The sequence below is a fragment of the Vigna unguiculata genome, chromosome 9 (genome assembly GCF_004118075.2).
Source record: "Vigna unguiculata cultivar IT97K-499-35 chromosome 9, ASM411807v1, whole genome shotgun sequence".
Taxonomy (NCBI): domain Eukaryota; kingdom Viridiplantae; phylum Streptophyta; class Magnoliopsida; order Fabales; family Fabaceae; genus Vigna; species Vigna unguiculata.
The window spans coordinates 19,404,721-19,427,717 of NC_040287.1; the positions used below are offsets into that span (position 1 = coordinate 19,404,721).

Sequence of the window (22,997 nt, forward strand, 5' to 3'; positions counted from 1 at the left end):
ATCACTGAAAACACAGAAGCAACAACTATTAACGCAACCTACGCATACAGCTAGACCAAAACCTCATAAGCAATCTGAACAAAACCAGATATAGTGTAATAGCTCAATATTGGTTTGGTCAACAACAATCATTGGCCAACAACTGAATTTCCGACAATAACAAATTGAATCAACAAAACATGAAAAGCAATTTGAACAGAAAAGCAAGAAAACCAGCACGAATGAAACACGAACAATGAAAATATGCATTGTAGGAAATTACTAGTGATCTATTAGCAATTAAATAACTCCACAAACTCAGAGTTAACCGACACATGATAGAATGCATCAAAACAAAATAAAGCAGCACACAAAATGAGGAACAACATCTATGGAATCAATTAACATATTAAACGGCTAAACATGCCTTTAGACATAACACGAAGAATATCAAAATTAAAGCTAAGTAAAAAAATGAAATAAATCTATAAACATGCATTGAGCGACACAATCAGAGATCTAGACATTTCATCACAACATTGATTCAGGAAAATTAAAACAAGAACAGTTAATCAATTTCAGCAAATGATTTAACACAGATTCAACACCAGAGAAGCAAAAATGACTCAAACGAGATCATACAGAACAGAAACACAAAGACATATGAAAGAGGAAACAGAGATAAATGAAGAAACTTATCTTTGAAGACCTCCACGCTCCAAGCTCGAAACCGGAGCTCTGATTACAACATGACGAGCAAACCTTAGCGAATCTTCGACGGAATCGCGATCAAATCGGTGGAATGCAGCGGAAGACTAAAATAATCGGTGGATTTGAGGCTTATCTCTCTCGTTCCATCAAAGGAACCTCATGGACACTCTCACTTGTTTAAGGCAACCCGATGAGGTTAAAACCTTATCTAGGGTTAGAGTTTGAGCAAGACAAAAATGGGGAAAATACCACTCATCTATTCATCAAGCTTCTTACAAAGAAAATGGTCTGCCCTTTTGTAGAACGAAAGGCAGCCGTGAAAGATGAAATCTAAACCTAATGGCACAAAGGCCCAACCCTACAAAAAGGGAGAAAAACGTGAAAAGAGCATTCCTATCTAATGGTGGAAAGAACGTGTGATGGGTTGAAAGATCAACCCTAGCACTAGTGTGAAGGAACCCTAGCAGAAGGTTGTTTGAAAAGGGAAGGGTTTGATGCGTGATGCCAGAAACGTTGAATGAAAGTGGAATGATGCGTTGGCTTCCTAGTCTACGTGATTCTGGTGGATGAAATTAGGCAGCCACTTGTAGGCCGAAAATGATGCTTGAAGAAAGATGTTGGAAACAAAGAACATTGGCACCACACTGGAACACTGAAGCAAACTACTCCCATGGATGCTTCAAGGGAAAACTTGTTGTGCTGTTGGTGAAAGGTTGGCCTAATGGTGGGTGACGCTGAATATATGTCCTTCCCACATGATGCGCTCATTGGTGAGTCGTCCAAGAAAACGTGGTTGGATATGATGCTAAGGTTATTGTAGATTGGGCCTAAGTTTTGTGATATTACGTGTTCCTTTTTGAAGACAAGCTGGATCACAAAAGCAATCTTTATCTAAGTGATGGCAATGCTGGAACAAGTAATGCACATGTGGTGTAGGAGAAGAATCGGGCCATTCCTCTTGTATCCTCCTAGCCATTACTCTTGTTGTAGGTCCTTTGGTTAGAGACATCTCATTAGTAACTCCCCCAACGTTGAGTATCCATTCAAGAAGCCCAAAGATTGTGGTAAGATGAAGTTTGAATCCCAAAATAATCTAAGATTATCCATGCAAGAACAATTAGTATCCTTGATAGGTTTATATGGTATGGATTTTAAAGATAACAAAATAAAAAATATCAATCAAAATTGTTCCTATCGCACCCAATAAAATGTTTCAGTCTCAAGTTCAATGATAGAATCGCTATCAATAAACATATTTAAACCGCCTTAGGCCAATGGAGGGCTTAAGGGACTGATGATTCCATTATCGGTCCCATGGTGGGCGCCAATGTTCCAATCCCAAGTTTGATTATAAAATCGTTGTTGATCACCATACATCTAATGTATTATCCGCTTTGAAGCGTGTGCTTCGTCACAGTTTTGTTCTTAAAAAGTGTCTCGAAAGGTAGAACAAGGAAAGGGTATTTAAGTCGTCTTAGACTTTGACTTCTAAGCAATGACTATTGGGTGTAGTAGAAACACAAATTATGATGATTATAAATGTAAATTTAGAAACAATCAAATTTTGTTGTGTCTTTTCTGTTCAATATTTCTCTTTCTTTTTACTATATTTTTTATAAAAAATAAATTAATTTTCATATTTAAATTTTTTAATAAGTATTTCAAGAAAAACTTATAAATTTTTATTGATAAAATTAAAAGTTTTAGTCATCAATTTATCCTATAAATAGTATACACGGTATTTTCTTAATTACATACTATTATAATTATATTAAACATTTATAGTATACAACATATTTCTTACATACTATTATTATAATATACATGTATTGAACCTATTTATTTTCTTATAATTATTTAAAAAAATCATGTTTAAGTTGGTTTTACTTGGTGAATGGAATAAAATTAGTAATAGGTAAAAATTAAACTGCATTGTTCAATACTATTTTACTACTAAATAATGTGAACATGCTTTTACTCTCTGAACTTTGATACGAAATTGGCATTCGTTCTTCTCTAAAATTTTGATACATTTTAGTCTCCAAACTTTAAAAATGAATGAATATAATCATTTTAACTAATTACATTAAATATTTTTTATGTGTCAAACACATTTCATGTTAGCATTTAAATTGTTTACATCGTTTGACACGTTCTCACTTTAATATCAGCTGAAATACATGTTTGACACGTCAAAATATTTTAACATGATTGGATTAAAATGATTATATCTATTCATTTTTAATGTTTGAGAACCAAAATGTATCAAAATTTTGAACATGGACAATTTCTATTTTTGCGTCATGGAGTAGAGACTAAAAACATATTTAACCCTAATTTTTTTAATTCTTTTATTAATAGTTTTTTTTATGTATGATATTAAAAATTACAATAATTTTTATCACGCTTAATTATTTTAACTCATTGATCTTAATTTGAAGTATTTTAAATAATTTTGTATTGTCTATTGGCATATATTTAAAAGAAAAATACAAGAGAGAAAGAGTAATGTATTCGTGTAGCTAAAACAATAATATAATAAAGTTAAAAAAGGTAATGATTATGCAGCTTTAAAAAAACATTTTGAAATAAAATTAGAAGACATTCCTATTTTTCTTTATTTTTATAAAACAAATAAAAATAAAAACATCTAAAATAACAAAATTTAGAACCACACTTATCTATCATTTCACAAATAAATGAACATTAACAAAAGGCCCAGAAAAAAAAAATTACTTTGATCTTTCCGGAACTACCCTTTCCTAGAGCTGAACAAACCAGTCAGCAAAAGGATGAAGTTTCAAAGGCTAAAACAAATTTTGGTGAATTGTTTGGGAAGTAAAACCAAAAAGAGAGTGATGGAGCAAAAGGGACTCCATAAATCATGAGTGTGATGAGTCTTCTTCCTCCTCTTGCCGTTCCTAAACTGAAAACTCAAATTCATACTCCAAACCTTGCACTTGGAGATAGGGTCCTACCTAATCTCCTCTCTCTAGCCCTTGCAGCAACCTTAGCCTCTCCTTTTCCTTCTCATGCAATCCCATCTCTCTCTTCTCAATCCCCTCCACTCTCCCTCACCACTCCTTTCTCTCAATCCAAGAACTTGGACCTTGGACTAGAAAATGGGTATGTAAAGCTTCTTCATGGTTTATTATCACCAATGGATTGATTTCATATGCTTGATAAATGAATAAATAATACCATGGTTTATTATCACCGATACTCTCTGTCTTGCAGAAAAATTAGACCTTGTCCATCAATCAATCCAGGTTGTATATCAACAAATCCAAAGTCATCATCTTTTTCTTTTCCTTGGCTGATTCCTGAAAATTCCTTGGATGATGCTATTCAGGTCCTCACAACTGTCCTATATTTCCATCATCTTTATTTTCACTTTTCTTGCTATGGTTGTTTGCATCTGAGTTAGGCATATAGCCATTCCTTTTCTACATTTCCTTTTTGTCTAACTTATTGTTGTTCATTCATTTTTCAGAAACTACGTGAAGCAATCCTAAAGACCCAGAAAAATGTGAAGTTCCAGCCTGTGGAAAATACCCCAGATGGTCATAAAAACTCAATTCATTCTCTTTTGTTCAGTTTTAGATTAATTTAGAAATAATAGCAAACCAGTATTTTTATCAGATTGTGGAATTGGAATTAGCAGGATTTAATATCAGCCTTTATAGACTTGATATGCTTGTATTTGAAAACAATTGATTTAATATTGAATAGAGCTTAGAAAACGCTTTAAAGAAAACATTTCGTTTAATTGATTATGTTGAGTATTAATAGAATTATACTACATTATATTTTCACTCAATTGAATGTTCAAAGTGTTGGATGAGATTAAAAAAATCACACATCTTGCATTGCAGGTCAATATCTTCAAGCTGAAGTTGATGGAGGATTTGGTAGAGATGTTGTTGAGTTTCTGGTGAAAGGTGATGTGGTTGCTTACAGATGTGTGGCAATGAAAGTAACTTATGTGTACCCTTTCACTACTGCATTTGGAGATTCAAAGGGTCAAGAAGCAAGACTGAAACAAATTAGTGACCAGTTGGGATGGTATGCTCCAAGTTTTGATTCCATGGAATAATTTTCTTTTCATGTTTATTTGCTTTAGTTCTTTCATTAGTGTCAAGCAGAGAGTGCCTTCATTCTTATATTTTGCCTATTATGTTCAACAGTCTTGGACTCACCATGGTAGAATTTTATTTTTATCAATCATTCATTCTATCTGTTAATAGTTTCTACAACTGTTCTTGTTAGATTTTGCTGCATTTACCCTTTGCCTAATTGTTTGGTAATTGCCTTAGAGCAGCAGGGATATATATATATATATATATATATATATATATATATATATATATATATATATATATATATATATGGTTATGAAATCACCAAATTTACATTAAGGCTAAGAAATTCCTTGGAGGAAAATGGGAAAATTGTAATAATTGTGCAGAATTACTAATGGTGGAAAACTCCCCGCTGAGGAATTTGAGATGGTAGTGTATGATAAATCACGAGTGAAAGAAAATTAGAAGATAAATACTTTATTAAAAATATAAACATGAAAGTTTGTATCTGATTAATTAAAAATTTAATATGTATTATCATAAAATAAAATATATCATAATAATAATAATAATAATAATAAAAGAGAATAAAATAAATGATATATATCAATAAAATTAAAATAAAAAAATATATGATATCTTTATTATCATGGAAATAGGTGAAAAGCCATAGGCTTGTGTTAAATTTTAAGATGAAATTTTACAAAGAAAACTAAATTATTTTTGTGAAAAAAAAATGTTTTTAGATATTTTTTAAAGAAACGAAATTTAAAAAATTTCGTGATAACAATTTAATTATTTAAAGTTAGAGAATTACAAATTTTTATTTTAAAAAATAAGAATTCGAATTTTTTATACTTTTTCCTTTTTAACTTCATCTTTTTTTTTCTTCTGTTTTTGCTCCCATACTCTATTTCAATTGGGACGGCTTGATTTCAATCAAAACATCATTTATGGGCTAAGGTTAAGACCTGAACGACTTAACATGTTTTTTCTATTAATGTTAAAAAAAAGTTTATTTGATTGTCATCATTACTGTCATTTTTTAAGTGTTATTTCTTAGCTATTATTAATTAGGATTTTTTATATTATTAATATCAAGAATACTTGTAGGTTGATGTCAAATAAAGTTGTTTTCAATCATAATATAGATTAAAGTTATTTTTTGATTACTATTAAATTTTCTTAATCAATATTTTTTTAATTAATGTTAACTAGGATTTTGTATTGACACTAAAGAGATTATTTTTCTACTTGATGTAAGTAAAAAAATAATTAATCACTCTTGATGTGATTTTTTTTTGTTCATATGTATGAAATTTTTTAGGGTACATTGACACCGAGTTATAATTTAATGTCCATTTGACACTCGATACATATAAAAAAAAATGTTTAATAAAATATGGGTTCCACATATTTGGATGAAATAAGGTTAAAGATATAAATAATATAGGTTTTGAATGTCGTGCTTTAAGTTTTTTAAAGAAAATTGAATGTTGTGCTTTTGTAATTATGCATCTTTTGTAACAGCATTACATTGAATTTATTTATTATTTAAAAAAAAATAATTAAAGTAAGGTTTATAATTCCCTTCTCTTCTCTAGTTAGTAATTTCAAGTCTTGAATTAGTATGTATTTTGGTGTCATATGCTCGTAAAAATCTAAAATAATAAAGCATGGAACAATAAAAATTGAAACCAGAATCCATGTTATGCACATAAATATTTAGTTTTTCATCAAAACTTTTAAAAGGATGTTCCTTAGGACACTATACATAACATAAGTAACCACAAAAAACTACAATTAACTAGTTACTGAGAATATGTTCTGTTGGATCCATTCGTACATTATACATAGCATCAGTAACGACAAAAAGTTAGTTAACTAGTTACTGAGAATATGAGAATACGTCCTGATAACTGCATTGTAATTGTTACTAAATAATAAACGTAGTAAGGACTTGGTTGTGTCGTCCTATACCATACTTCTGGACATCATTTTGTATTATGCACATCAGGATCCAAAGAAGTTAGTAATGATAAAAATCCAACAGTTCCAGCACTAGATATCTGCAAATGTGAAATCTTTGAACAATTAACAAGATGTTGGCATAAGGTCTAATATTAAATAAAAAATAACTCAATGATACTTTGAAAAATAATCACACTAACTTGTTGTGATGATTGAATGTCTCAAATAGGAATGTTAATGTCTGCATCATGGTTCACGCTCAACCTTGGAGTTGGTGGGATGCTAACATTTGGTGGTAGGATGATAGATGTTGTTAAAGTTACTGAGTTTTGAAAAGATACACCTTCTTTTCGATTGGAAGACCGTTTAGTTCTTGGACCTTTCTCACATCTTGATTGCTTCCTCATGGAACGAGGTCGTCCCTTCCTCTTAACACATCTTGGACTATGAATTTCACTTGTGATTGTTTCAATGTCAGTTTGCTTAGTAGATTGTTGTGTTGATTCAAAGTTGGAAGTGGTATCGATTGACTTCATAGGAATGGTTATGCCATTATTAATAGCAAACAAAGAGAAGTTATCAAATAATTTTTTTGACATTTCTGGTGACTAACAAGCAATCTCAGCAATATCAGCAGTAGTCTTGCACAACTAATCATATATATAAATATGAGGTTCCTTATCCTTTTTGTTGTATGATGCTAAAATATAGTATGTTTCCTCCTTACATTCTTAGACCACCTTTTCAAAACATATTGGGTAGGCACTACTTTAACTCTCTCTTGTGCAAGGACAGCATAGATGAATTTATTTGTGAATCATAAACTTTCTGTCAAGTACCAATGTTGATCCTTTGTTGTTGTCATTCAAACATTAAAGGGATATGAATATGTTTAATGCTTTGTTGAGAAAGAAGGGAAAGTGCAATGAAGAACGTAGACGAAGCTTCTTTGATGAAAATTAATGATGGGTGTCACTTCATTTCTTCTTTTACAAGGAAACATTAAATGAAAGATAACATTGATAATACACTGAATAAAATATTCCAATAATACCCTTAATCTTTTATAAGGAGAAAGATCATTTATCAAATAAAATATTATTTCAAATTCCACATCAGCAGCATCGAGTTAAATAAAATGGTAGTATCAAACTACCAGTTTCCAATTTATCATCCTGTAGGCGAGAATTAGGTCTAGAGTGATATTTATTAAAGTTTTTCAACCAATGTCTATGGGACTATTTTTTAGAGTATATCAATCATTTTTTTCCGTTGAAGTTCAATGATTACTCTTGTTTTTAGAAAAATAAAATTCAATAAATTAAATGGCTATATTTTAATAAAAAAAATTAAAATTTTAATAATTTAAAAAATAAAAGTAATTCAAAATTTAGCCTATTCAAACTGTCAAAAGTTATACAATAAACTATTATTTTTAAAATTTTGTATATAATTCAAAACATGTTGCAATAATTTTATACGCTTTCCACGTGAGAAGATGAAGAAAAACACAAAAGTTAAAAACATGGTCATATTGATAGTTGATATAGAATCTTGTTACAATATTATTCTTTATATAATTATCTTAGTAAGTGAGTTTATAGTTAATTCAATTTTATAATATTGTCTCTAAATTAATCTCTCACTCATATGCTATGTTGGTTTATGTCAATGATATGTCACTCCAACCATTTTTACGTAAACAATATACAAAAAGACATTATTTATTAAGTTGAATTGTATAATAATACAATATAATATAAAGGCTTAAATAGTTTTTTGTCTCTTATTTCGTTGCTTTTTTTTTAATTTAGTTTTTATTTCATTTTTGTTTAATTAGGTATTAATTTTCATCAATCTTTCTTTTTCTTAATGTAATCTTTTTTGTTAACGATGTTTAAATATTTAACGTCGGTGAAAAATACACGCCATGTGTCAATTTTTTATATTTTAAATTTTTAAAATTTTTTTTTTATATTGAAAAGAAATTTATCCACATGTCAAATTGACATTGTGCCACGTATTAATGTTGGTATCACGTATCAATTTTGTTTTAATTTAATTTTTATATTCGTTATTTTTGTTTAATTTTTGTCTTAATTTTTGTTAAAATGTAGCATTTTTTCTCTTTCAAATAAAGACTAAATTTAATTTTGTTTGCAAATGTTATACTACTATTTTTACTAAAATTGATATTGTTATTAATTATTTCTGAAATTCAATTATAAATTATTATTTAATTATAAATTCAATATAATTCTTAAATTAAATTATTACGCACGATATAATTATTAGTAAGCATAAATTTGATATTTATAAAATATTTCTAATATTTCTAATATTTTTAATATTTTTAAATGTTAATTTTACAAATATTAGTATATTTAGAATATAATTATTAGAATAAAATATTTAATAATTATATTCTAATAATATTCTAATAATTATATTTCTATTTAATAATTGAATCTAAGAATGATATTTAATTTATAATTGAATTTTAAAAATAATTATTAATAATGTTAATTTTAATAAAAATATTAGTATAACATTTATTAAAAAAATTAAATTTTGTGGGGCAAAATTAGTATATTTAAAAAATGATACTAAATTAAACAAAAATAATTAATATAGGGACTAATTTGAATAAAGATTGACATGTGATATTGCCATTGACATGTGGCACAATATTGACTTGACACGTGGCATAATGTTGACTTGACACATAGAATTTTTTTTTAATTTAAAAAAATTAAAAATACCAGTGACACGTGACGTGTATGGTTCAGATACGTTAAATATTCAAATGTTGTTAGCAAAAGGACTAAATTGAAAAAAAATTAACAAAAATTTGGACCTAATTGAACAAAAACAAAATGACTAAATTAAAAAAAAAACAATGAAAACATGGATAAAAAACTATTTAAACCTAATATAAAAATCACAAAAGGCATTATTTATTATTTTTAAGTTTGTAACAACCTAGTTTTAAGCAATAATTGTAGTAAAGATGTTCCTCGTTAAGTTATCAAAACATAGTCATAGAAAGATATATACAAACATATTGTGTACATTCTTTCAAATGTAAAAGTTTTCCACATAGTAATTCAAAATTCAAAGAAAATATTAACATTAGTAGTACAAAATATATTTTTCTATATTTATTTTGCAATTATGTAGGTCAAGAGATGTCCTTTGGTAGCACCAGTGTTGTTCTCTTACAATTTTTGCATTATCCTCTTCTCACGTGAAAAACACAATCATAGTAGAAAAATATGTAACTTTACATATATAATACTTATAGAGCATTTACTCATGTAGCTTTATGTTTAATGTCAAATTATGTAATGCTTTAAATTAGTAGAGAATATTTATTAAATTTAGTTGTTACATATGATATATTACTAGACTTACTTGAAAAAATTAAATGAATAATAAAAGAAAAAGATACTTCTATTTTAAATTTGGCATAAAAATGTGAGAGTTTTAACCTTGTGAATTTTCAAACTTAACAATGTTTTGGTAGCATAATTGAAATAACATCGACACGATATAAGCATTAACACACAATAATCCTACATGCATACGAAAAAAACAAACATTATTCATTTCATACATTTAGCTTGTGCTTATTTTTTGGAATGGAGTTTGGATAGTGAATTTGAGTAGATTTGGAAGTGTTTGGAATAAGGGAAAGATAGTGAAAATGAAGAGAAATAAGATAAAGGTTTATAAAAGTTAGCCAATGGTGTGATAGATTTGTAGATAAAAGAATTGTAGTTGAAAAACTTATTTATTCCCAATTTACCCTTGATTATGAAAATAGTGCAAAAGTTGTAATTTCACATGTTAGTTAGAGTATCCCACGAAAAAGATTTGAGGTCAAAACAATAAATTTATTTTGACTGGTCTATCATTTTGATGTAATCTTTTCATTTCACCGAAGATCAATATTTTTATCCGCTCACAAATTAGTAGTTGCATTTGTTTGCTATTCACTTGATACAAACGTAGGTGCCACATGATATTCCATCCGCAACAACAATACATGCGTAGAAACAAATGGATCCAAGATCAGTACCTCGAATAATGATTCACATTTTTACATTAACAATTAATGATAGTATAATGAATGTTTTAGTGATGTAACTCCCCAGTTAGATAAGAGCAGGGCAATTTTCTTAGGAACTCCATAGCATAAATATGATATTGTACAACTATCTTTTCTACTTCCCACAAAACAAGCTATTCATCTCTCTACATAAACCCTTTACTTGAAACCAACAACAAGAAAAAAATGTTGGTTATTGTCCAACTAATGTTCCTTTGCATTTTATTAGTCCTTGACAACAAACCTAGTGTACTACATTTGTGTCAAACAAAGACAAAAATATCTACACCTACAGTAAAGAATACTCCAATTCTATGGCAATTCCACCTTCAATGAGCGTATTCTCTTCACATATCATGGGACCCCTTCTCAACTACTTGCCACCCAAATTAAAAGGAGTTGAGGGTATCTTTTTATACTCATCTCCACTCTTTTGGACAAACATTAATTTCCAATTATGGTGGCCTTCTAAACTACCAAATGATGAGTGCATGGACAAGGCACCAGTGCAGTAAGGGCTTTTGGCCTCGGTTATTTTCAATATTCTACCCCGGTTCCAGAACCGAGGCATATTGGGGTGAGGCCAAAAGGGGTAACTTTTGGCCCCGGGTGTTAACCGAAGCAAAAACACCCTCTTTCTACCTCAGGTATGGTTGAACCGAAGCCATATACTTGGAACGTTACAACCATTCCAAAAACGCCTCTCGAATTCAATCTGATGATAGAATGCAAACCCAGAAACAAACCCAAATCCCACATGAATATCTTCCTTTGCGTATACTCAAAAACCGGGTTGGTGTTCGGATGAGGCGTCGGCACAGGGCCAGCAGAGGCCAAACCTAAATCCAGAAACAAACCCAAATCCTTCTGTGAATTTTTCAGCGCCTTGCGAGCATCATCCCTGTGCTTGAAAAGGATGAATGCGTAACCTTTCGATTTGCCAGAGACTTTGTCGGCGACGACCTTGCAGTCCTCGATCTCGCCATATTTCCCAAACATAGAAGTTAGGGTTTCGGCAGTGGCGTCCCAACTGAGGTCATGGATGAAGATTTTCCGGTGTGCAGGGTCCACATCGGGGAGCTGGCGTACGCTCTCGACAAATTCAGGGAACGATGGGATGCTGGAGATGGCAGCTTAGGGCTTAGGTGTTGTGTTATGCGCGAGAGAAAGAGACGGAGGAGCAAGCCGTTTAGAGGCAGTGCAGCCATCGTGATGGAGCAGGTTCCAGGGGGCTGAGGCAAGAAATTGGAGGTCGGTGCAGAGAGAAGAGAATTGGTGGTGGCAGAGCAGTAAACGTTCGTGAAGAGAGAAGAGAATGCAAATGTTCGTGCAAGGGAAGAAAATTGTGGGAGACGATGAATAGGGTTCGCAAATTGGGAATTATAACATGCTTTATGGCCTCGGTTCAATTAATAACCGAGGCCTAAAACTGCCCAATATTGCCTCGGTCGAAAAGCAACCGAGGCCAAAGGGGGCGGCGCTGATGAAAATTTTAAATTAGGGTTTTTGAACAGGGTTATAGGCTTCGGTTCTATTTCAACCGAGGCCTAAAACTGCCCAATATTGCCTCGGTCGAAAAGCAACCGAGGCCAAAGGGGGCGGTGCTGATGAAAATTTTAAATTAGGGTTTCTGGGCAGGGTTATAGGCTTCGGTTCTATTTCAACCGAGGCCTAAAACTGCTTACGGCACCGGTTGTTTGTAGAACCGAAGCAATATAGGTTGCTGAAATTGCAAAATTGCCACCATCTCCTTATAGGCTTCGGTTCCGTCATAACCGAGGCCTATAAGGCGAGGTAAAATATCAAATTTGCACTAGTGAGGAGATCTTAACTAATATTAAATAAATGAATGATTGTGCAGTGGAATTTATTTTAATTGTAAACTTTTATAAATTAAAAACTTATTTTCATTTCTTTTCATCTCTGAAAAATGGGTAAGTATTTGAATCTATTAAAACCTAATAACACAAGAGTCTAGGAATTGAAAAAACCAAGAAAGCATGAACTAAAACTTGAAGCTATCAAACTCATTAAACTTTTAATTTAGGACAACAATAAAAATAAAATATAAATGAAAAAAAGCAAGAAAAGCACGACCGAATATGCAAAACATCCTCCAAATTTTCAACCTATGCCTTGTAACGTCCCAATTTAATAAAATAATTCTAATTTATAGAACGATCATATTTATAATATAAAATAGAGTACCGACATAAAGTATATTAGATACAAAAACAAATACAGGGCATGAGGATAAACCCTAACTCAAACCAACGTACCCCAAACAATAAAAAGGGGAAGAAACGAAAAGGGAATTTAAAGACTCAACTTACTTGAAACTAAAATGACCTTGGCTAGCTCATAGAGGAATGTGAGTGAAATCCTGGCAGAGCTCCTACTTCAGAAAGTAGAGGAAAGGAGAGAGCTGATTTTAGAAATGAGACATAAAATAAGGATTAGGGGTCTGGAAATGGATATTAGGGGTCCTCAAATGAAATGGCCTTAGGTCCACGAAAAGGTCAGATCCAAAACACAAAAATGAACTGACCATATATTTTATATATATATATATATATATATATATATATATATATTGCCCTAATCAAAATCAGTAATACATAGTAATACATACATATGTTACAGAAAAAAATAAAACTTTGTTCCATAAACATTTAATATAAATTAAGTTTAAATTTTTACTATAGGTATATACAAAATTTTAGACAAAAACACTAAAATAGTATATACATATTTTGTAAATTATCGAAATTGTACAGGAAATTCAAAAATAAAAAGCATACCATTTATTATGAAAAGATCTTATCAATTTAATACACTATAACATTATAAAGTAATAACTTTAATTTATATCACAATACACCATGTACCTAATTATTACAACTTTAATTAAAATTATTAAAAAAAAAACATTACAACGCACTAATTCATACGATTTTACTTTACAGGACTTGATATTTTATAATTTTCTTAAAATTTACACTTAAAAGAAATTGCACAATGTGGTGTTTTGCCAAAATTTTACTGATAAATTGCATATAGATTATTATGACACCTGGATACAAGTTGGAAGATATTTTCATGCAACCCATCCTTTTCATCTGGAATTATATTGTAGCCAAAAAGCTGACACTATATAGATCCTCTATTTGGGTCCCATGAATTATATCTTTGAATCTCTTCAACCTAAAAACGTTGATATTTTTAAAACTCCAAACTTTTTCTTCACGAAATATCTCTGTAATGGTGGAAAGCGAACCTATTTGACAAAAACGTCTTTTATTAGACTTTATTAATTAGTAATTAGAAATAGAATCCTATAAGAACGCATTTATATGGACTATGTTTAAGAAGGAAAAAACTTCATTGAAAGCACCACAGAATGGGAAATATCCATGCTTGAAAGTAATTTGAAGAGTACTTTTATGAATTAATTACAGATATTTTGACAGAAATGATTTTTAACTTTTTGTGATTGTGATTATGATTGAAAATGAGAGTGTGATATTTTGGGTTGGAGCTGGAAAAATAAAATAAAATAAAAAAGACGAAGCTAATTGGGTTTGGAAGGTGTTGAAGGTGGAAAGAGGGGAGAAGATGGTGAGGGTGCATGAGAAAGTGAAGGAGTTGGTGAGGCACAGATGGGTGGTGTTTGTGTGCGCGATGTGGGACATGTCATTCGCAGGCACCTCATACATGTTCGGGAGCATATCGCCGGTGATAAAGAGCAGCATGGGTTTCAATCAGAAGCAGGTGGCGTTCTTGAGCGTGGCCAAGGATTTGGGTGACAACGTTGGTCTTCTTGCTGGCAAATTCAGCCAGCTCTATCCCATTTCCAGTCTCATTCTTGTTGGGGTCTTCCAGAATGTTCTTGGTTATGGCCTCGTTTGGCTCGTCGTCACCCATCGCCTTCCCGCTCTCCCTCTCTGGCTGGTAGGTTCACTTCCATACTCACACGCCAACATACTACAAACATCTGGTTGAAAATATAACACTGAGTGTAAGTTCTAAATTGAGTAAAAATAGAAAAGTTGATATCCTGTCCTTTGTTTCCTCAATTTGCCTTTTCATTTTGAAGTTACTTCCTGTTAATAAGTTAACTTGTGATTTAAAACTTCTTAGTTAATGTAAATCAGTGATTAGAATTATAGAACATGTGGTGCGCGTTGTGGCACCTGGAGAAAGTTCAACCCAATTCCTGTTCATCTATTAACCAGGTGGTGATTTGCAGCTATGCATTGTAATCTTTGTGGGACAAAATGGGTCAACATATTACAATACAGCTGCACTGGTTTCCAGCGTGCAAAGTTTCCCCGAGAGCAGAGGCCACGTGGTGGGGATTTTGAAGGGCTTCGTTGGCCTAAGCGGAGCAATCTGGACTCAAATCATAGCCATGATCAAACTCCCTGATCAAGCCTCTCTCATTTTCATCATTGCAGTTGGACCTGCAATGGTTTCATTAGCCCTCATCTTCATCATCAGACCCGTTCAAAGTTATAAACAATCTAGAGCCTCTGATGAATCAGGTTTCATGTTCATCTACAGCATTTGCCTTCTCTTGGCTGCTTACTTGACGGGAGTTTTGCTGCTAGAAAACGTGTTTCATTTGAACCAAACCACCATCTCAATGTTTGCACTCGTTTTGATCATTCTCATATTGCTTCCGATCACAGTTCCCATTCTATTGGTTTTCTTCTCTGGACCCCAGAGTGCTGACCAAGAAGCCCTTTTGGAAACACCACCACTGCTACAAGCCACTAAGTCTAAGAATGTGATTGGGGAGAGTAGTAGCACTGCCAGAGTAACCAAACACGTTGAAAATGACAAGAGCATTCCCCCGAAACTAGAGGTGCTTCCTCTGTCAGAAGGGCCAAGGGACATGTTTCAGATTCAAGCTAGGCTTTGGCAAGCTCTTACCAACGCTTTGAGGAAAAACAAGCTGAAAAATGGGCCCAATATAGGAGAGGATTTTACCTTGTCACAAGCAATGGCCAAGGCTGATTTTTGGCTCATGTTTTTCTCTATAGTCATGGGCGCTGGGTCGGGCTTGACAATCATAAATAACATGGGCCAGATATGTCAATCATTGGGAGACAACAAAGTCAATGTCTATGTCTCAGTTATCAGCATATCCAACTTCCTTGGTCGTGTTGGCGGTGGCTACTTCTCAGAGGTTCTAGTAAGGTACCATCTTTACATGTTCTCTTTCTATTATTTACTTCTTACAATCAAATCTGTTGAAGAGTAAGATGAAGTATGAATTGGAAGTTTTAATATGAACAATATAAAAAGATAAAATGGAACACATAGACATGAATCACAGCAAGTGTGCTTTTGTGCATGGTTTTTCAAGCAGAAATTTTGGGTACCCGAGACTTGTAGCATTGGCAGTGATTCAAACGATGATGTCTCTGGGACTCTTGTACTACGTGGTGGGATTGGTTGGACAAGTTTACGTGGTGGGGATATTGAACGGCTTTGGGTACGGTGCTCACTGGTCAATTGCTTTAGCAGCAGCTTCAGAGCTATTTGGCGTGAAAAACTTTGGAACTTTGTACAATTTTCTGACCATGGCTAGCCCAGCAGGGTCTCTCTTCTTGTCTGGATTTGTGGCAAGCACGATATATGACTATTATGCAGAGATACAGGCAAAGCACAGAATGATTCAAACTTTTGGAGCTTCCAACTTGGCAATTTCTTACCATGTCACAGCAAATGACAGTGAGTTGCTTCTTTGCGAGGGAAACATTTGCTTCTCCCTCACTTGTGTAATATTGGCACTGGTTTGTTTGTTTGCAGCTTCTTTGAGCTTGGTCATCGCTCACAGAACTAGAAGGTTCTATGCACAACTTTATGAGGAGTCTCGAAGGTAAAAATGTGGCAGCAAGCATATATACATGAGATCTTCCATTCATGTTCCATTCCTGGAGAGTCTTAATATATACCTTTTCAATATTTTCTTGAATTATTGTTTGTATATACTCTGCCTCTCTCGCCTCCCTTCTGGACTCTAAAATTATATATTTGTTTGGTGAAATTCATGTGGTCAATACGTGAGTTTCATTGTTACTTGATACGTTATTTGCAATAAGACTTTTATGATTTCTAAATAAACAAAGAACACCGGTTATACCACATTTTATTTTACTACCATTTAATATTATCCTTCTTTATTATTTACTTTCTCCTTTTTTTTACAAATATAAAAAATTATTTTATTCCTGTAGGCTTATTTTGAAGTATAATTCTTTTCCCAACAAATCCTGGATATCAAGCATGACTTATTTAAAAATTATCTCATTCATAGTTTGGAAATGAAAAATGTCAATTTTTATTGAAATAAATCACGTTATACATCATTGTAAAATCTAATATCTCAATTAAGTTGTATTTTATGTAGACTAACACAAATCATAAATCATATTCATCACATTAACCATATCATAGAAAAGAAAAAAAAAAAAACAAGATACAAGATACAAGAAACAAATCATGAGGGGTTATACCAAACTCACGAAAAGAGAGACCGATTAACAAAACTAACGACTAATATTTGCTTATAAAAAAAATGAAAAGAAAAATCAAAGAACGCTAACTGCTAAAAAAAAACATAGAAAGCTAATAACTACTGAAAAAACAAAACATAGAAAGCTAATAACAGAGGATAAAAAGATATCATTAAAGTCAATTCTACTCTCAATCTCTAAATTAACCAATTGACTGAGGTGAAAAATATGTGTGAAGTGTCAAAATTGTTGAAAGGGGTTTTAATTAAACCCTAACCTTTTATCCCTCCTCTCTTCTTCCTTTCCCTTCCCCTTCTCAAAATACTCTTCCTTGTGTGAGTGTGACCATGGTTCTCTCCCACAGTTGCATTTCTCCTCAACTGTTCTTCTCTATTCTCCTTCACTTTTGCAGTTCTCCCCAATTTATACTTTTTTGTTTTCCTTCAATGTTATGGTTTCTCCCATTCTCATCCTGGCCATTGTGGTTGTTTCTCTCCCCCAACGTATCCACAACTCCATTCTCTAACCCCAGTTACAAAACAAATTTTACTAACTGTTTCGATGTAAAATAGCTTATACAGAATGTCCAATGTGAGACAGGTTGATGAAGGATTGATCCCAACCAAGGATGAAGACACATGCTTAAGAAGACTAAGCATGTTTAGAAAGGAAGTTCACTAATCCTTCATCCATTTCATTTGTGTTTGTTATTTTTAATTCCCTAAGTTGACTTAGTTGAATCAACTTTAGTTGACTTGTTGACCTTTGACTAGGTTTGACTTGTTGACTATAGTTGACTTGACTTAAGCCAACATGCTAATATATGTTTATTTGCTTTGTAGGTTAATTAGGAGTAAGAAAGCAATGCAAGGTGGCGCATGGTGATTGGGGAGCATAAATGATGTGGATGAGAGAGTAAAGCAAAGGCATAAAGCATAAAGTAAAAGGCATAAAACAAGTGTACCTATGTACCTTTGGTCTCCTTTGTTTTTAGCACACTTTGGCAACTTTTTGGAGACATATGAGACACATTATTTGTCTCCTTTTGTGCTAGAACGAAATTAGCCTTGCACACACCATAGTTGGCTCTTTTGTCTCTCATTTTTGTAACCTTATTTGACCTAGTTTCTAAAAGCTAGGGTTAGGTTTTTGTAGAGACATCCTTAGGTGTCTTTTATTTGCTTAGAGGCCCCTAAACTCTTCTATATAAAGGGTGCTCCTAGACATGTAAAAGGGTTGAACATTTTGAAGTAAAAACACTCTTGTGTCTCAACCATTTGAGAGTTTCCTCCCTAGGGAGTGAATACTTTTAAGCCTTATCTTGCATAGCAAGTGGCGGCACACATTCACTCATCTTCAAGGTTGCCATGGCTTCTAGCCTAGCCTTGTAGTGGCGTGCTTCTCACATTTTTACCATTTCTTTCCTTTCCATTTTATGTTTTCTTCTTCCTTTAATTTGTTCTTGGTTTTCTATGGTTTATGTGCTTTCCATTTCCTTTTTGTTTTGAATCAATCCATCATCTTATTCTCTTGAGCTTTGTGAAAGGAACCTTCACATCTAGATAGCTTGCTATCTTAATGTCCAGTGGGGATTTCACTTAGTTTTCTTAATCAACTCACACCATATTCAATAATCTTAAAAAGGAACAAGATAATACTTCATCATTTGGTATCTAGAGCCTAGGTTATCTTGAATATGGTGTTTTTCATGTGCTAACCTTGTTTTGTTGTAGCTATCTTGGTATGGTTCAAATCCACTTTCATGACACACAAAAACAGTGCTGGCAGAAAACGTGACAATTTTAAAACATTAAACTGCACCAGCTCAGCGGTCCAAAAATTACGTTTTTGGTGTCAAAAGAAAGCTCTTTGAGTCTAGTTTCCAGAAAAAAAAGAACCAACGCATTTGGAGTTCTGTGGAGAAAGTTATGATCAAATTAGTGAGCAAAGGTCAGATCTGCCAAGAATACGTGAATCAACGTTTTCAGGTTCTTTTGTGGCAGTTTGGCTACGGTTTTTGCACCTCTTTAAGCTCCTAAATGTGGTTGGATAAAATGTCTTTGGATGCTTAGTCTTTGAGCCTCAAATCCATGAGTTTAAATGCATGATAGCTACATGTTTGTGTCTTTGTTTATGTCATGTTGAGTCTTTAAATGTGTCTAACTTTTGCTTGAGTCATATGTCATATGCTAACTTGAAGTTTTCTTATTCTTGTTTTTCCAAGTATTTGAATCTTGCTTTCACTTTATGTTTTGCTTGATGTATGCTCCATGAAATTGATTTTGGCCTAAAACTTGAGGAACTAAGTGTCCAAGCCACCTAAAACTCTTTCTCACCATTTTATGAAGCTAGTTGTGAAAAGAAGAAAATTTTTACACCAAAATTTGTCAAAAAACCGAAAGCAAACTTGCTCATTGGTGAACTCAAAGTGTGTTTGTCACTAAGTGTTATGATACTAGTTTTCATGCTTGAGAAAGGGGTGATATTGGCAAATTAGTTCCATTCTTTGACTTGGTTATGATCTTTCTTAGTGTATGCATGATTTAAGACTAGGGAATGCATGTTCAAGTATTTTCCATGTCATTCTTATAATGTGCTTTTCTTGTTTTAGTCTTGTTAAAAGTTTGTCTCAAACTTTTCTTCTTTAGAGTTTAGCATTTCTTGTTTTTGTGCTTTTCTTGCTTGTCTTTAGGTACTCTTGGTTTTGTCATAGTATGTTTGTCTTCTTGAAATTCTTGAGTGTTTGAACCGAGCCACTTGTATGCAAGAAAAGGATTTTTGAACAAAGAGTTTTCTTCACTCCTTGGAGGAGCTTTGAGTGTAGCCTTGCCTTGTTACTTTGAGAGAGTGATCTAAACACTTGGGTTACATTTTGGGTTGGAATTGGTCTTGGTTTTCATGTTGTCTAACCCCTAATCCATTTATTTTGCCTCGGATTTGAGTGTTTTTGTTGTAGGAATCATGGCAAGTTCATCAAATGCACCTACACCAAACAAAAACAATACATTGATGAGATTGCTTCGGGATTTGGAGTTGTCTAGGAAGGAGGCCTTTGAACAATTGAGAAAGGACAAGGAGCAAAAAGTGACCTAAGAATCCAAGAGCACATTCAAAGGCTTGAAGCTAAGGAGCAAGAAAGAGAGGCTAGGAAAAGAGGGCATTCTAGGCGCAAACCATCACAAGAGAAGCAAACTCCAAAGATTCTTAAGTTCAAAGGAGAAAATGACCCAAACATCTACATTGAGTGGGAACAAAAAGTGGACCAAATTTTTACCATTCATGTAGTTAGTCATCAAAAGCAAGTAGATTTGGTAGTCTTAGAGTTTGAGGATTATGCCATGACTTGGTGGCATCAATTATGTATGGACAATATTAACCAAGAGTCACTCGCGACTTCTTGGAGGGACCTTAAAAATTTGATGCGCGCTAGATTTGTTCCTTCCTACTATAGGAGGGAGACTCTTTTGAAGCTCCAAAGGCTTCAACAAGGGTCCATGTGTGTGGATGAATATTACAAGTTAATGGAGTCCATGCTTCTAAAAGTAGGACTCCAATTTGAAAGTGAAGAGGAAAAGGTAGCTAGATTTGTGAGTGGGTTAAGGAGGGACATACAAGATTTAGTAGAGTTATATGAGTATTCCTCTCTTGACAAAGTTTTACATTTGGCCATCAAAGTTGAAACTCAATTGCAAAAGAAAAAAGAGGCCAAGAGGAGTGGTTCATACAATGACTATTATTCTAGTACTTGGAAAGATAAAGAAAGAAAACATGATAAATCACCACTCAAGAGTTCCCAAGACCCACCTCTTAGGACTAATTCGTCTAGGCCTTCTAATGAAAATCCTAATTTTTCTCAAGGTACAAGGACAAGTTCTATAAAATGTTTTAAGTGTTTGGGATATGGGCACATAGCTTCAAATTGTCCCACCAAAAGAACCATGGCCTTAAACCTTAAAAAAGAAGTAGAGAGTGAATATTCTTCTCCCCCTTTCCCCAAAAGTATTTCTTCCCACACTTCTTCAAGTGAAAGGATTAAACCCCTTGAAGGTGGATTGTTAATGATAAGGCACCAACTAAGACAAGTTTCCGAGGAACTTGACCCTTCTCAAAGACAAAACCTCTTTCATTCAAGGTGTCATATCAAAGACAAATTATGTCCCCTCCTCATAGATAATGGAAGTTGTGTAAATGTGGCTAGCACAAGGGTTGTGGACAAGCTTGGCTTGAAAACTATTCCTCATGCCAAGCCCTACAAGATATCATGGCTTAAGAAAGAAGACATTAAAGTAACTCAACAAGTCCTCATTAACTTTTCAATTGGAAATTTTAAAGAAGAGGTGTTATGTGATGTTGTGCCTATGGAAGAAACTCATATTTTGTTAAGTAGGCCATGGCAATTTGATAGAAAAGTCTTTTATGATGGCCATGCTAACACCTATGCTTTCTCCTTCCAAGACAAGAAGTTCACACTCCTACCTCTATCACCCAATCAAGCAAATGAGTACCAAAATAAAGTGAAAGATAAGAGAAAAGATGAAAAAGAAAAAGAGCAAGTTAGCTCCAAAGTGTTACTTGCCTCTAAAAAAAGCTTTCCAAAGCAAGATGGACATCACCATTCTTTCTTCTCTTGCAAGGCTCAAAAGGAAGACCCAATGCGCAAGCATGAGAAGAAGAGTGGCCTAGAAAAGAGGGATGGCCTAACCAAAGCTAGGGGTAGTACCCTTAGAAAAGATGGAACAAGAGCTCATAAAAGGGAGGCGCAAAACCTTCCCCAAATCAAGTCAAGCTCCATCTACAAAGGCTTAAAGAATTTGTGGTCAAATTCTCTCCAAGAAGGGGAGGATGATGAAGGATTGACCCCAACCAAGGATGAAGGCACATGCTTAAGAAGACTAAGCATGTTTAGAAAGGAAGTTCAATAATCCTTCATCCATTTCATTTGTGTTTGTTATTTTTGATTCCCTAAGTTGACTTAGTTGAATCAACTTTAGTTGACTTGTTGACCTTTGACTAGGTTTGACTTGTTGACTATAGTTGACTTGACTTAAGCCAACATGCTAATCTATGTTTATTTGCTTTGTAGGTTAATTAGGAGTAAGAAAGTAATGCTAGGTGGCGCATGGTGATTGGGGAGCATAAATGATGTGGATGAGAGAGTAAAGCAAAGGCATAAAGCATAAAGTAAAAGGCATAAAACAAGTGTACCTATGTACCTTTGGTCTCCTTTGTTTTTATCACACTTTGGCCACTTTTTGGAGACATATGAGACACATTCTTTGTCTCCTTTTGTGCTAGAACGAAATTAGCCTTGCACACACCATAGTTGGCTCTTTTGTCTCTCATTTTTGTAACCTTATTTGACCTAGTTTCTAAAAGCTAGGGTTAGGTTTTTGTAGAGACATCCTTAGGTGTCTTTTATTTGCTTAGAGGCCCCTAAACTCTTCTATATAAAGGGTGCTCCTAGACATGTAAAAGGGTTGAACATTTTGAAGTAAAAACACTCTTGTGTCTCAACCATTTGAGAGTTTCCTCCCTAGGGAGTGAATACTTTTAAGCCTTATCTTGCATAGCAAGTGGCGGCACACATTCACTCATCTTCAAGGTTGCCATGGCTTCTAG

The 22,997-nt window shown here is 33.2% G+C and overlaps 2 protein-coding genes across 3 annotated transcripts; both read left to right on the forward strand.

Moving 5' to 3' along the window:
* Positions 1–3,506: 3,506 nt before the first annotated feature.
* Positions 3,507–4,921, forward strand: LOC114164381 (thylakoid lumenal 17.9 kDa protein, chloroplastic). Its single transcript, XM_028049033.1, has 4 exons — positions 3,507–3,816; positions 3,928–4,042; positions 4,184–4,253; positions 4,566–4,921. Exons 1-4 carry the CDS (start codon positions 3,575–3,577, stop codon positions 4,784–4,786), a joined length of 648 nt encoding a protein of 215 aa, XP_027904834.1. The 5' UTR covers positions 3,507–3,574; the 3' UTR covers positions 4,787–4,921.
* Positions 4,922–14,235: 9,314 nt separating this feature from the next.
* LOC114196253 (protein NUCLEAR FUSION DEFECTIVE 4-like) lies at positions 14,236–16,922 on the forward strand. 2 transcript variants are annotated; one of them, XM_028086839.1, is made up of 4 exons: positions 14,236–14,805; positions 15,104–16,056; positions 16,229–16,593; positions 16,672–16,922. In XM_028086839.1, exons 1-4 carry the CDS (start codon positions 14,470–14,472, stop codon positions 16,743–16,745), a joined length of 1,728 nt encoding a protein of 575 aa, XP_027942640.1. In that variant the 5' UTR covers positions 14,236–14,469; the 3' UTR covers positions 16,746–16,922. The 2 variants fall into 2 exon arrangements, with proteins under 2 accessions (XP_027942640.1, XP_027942639.1); XM_028086838.1 differs by having other exon boundaries at positions 14,237–14,805; positions 16,229–16,922.
* The last annotated feature ends 6,075 nt before the right edge of the window (positions 16,923–22,997 follow it).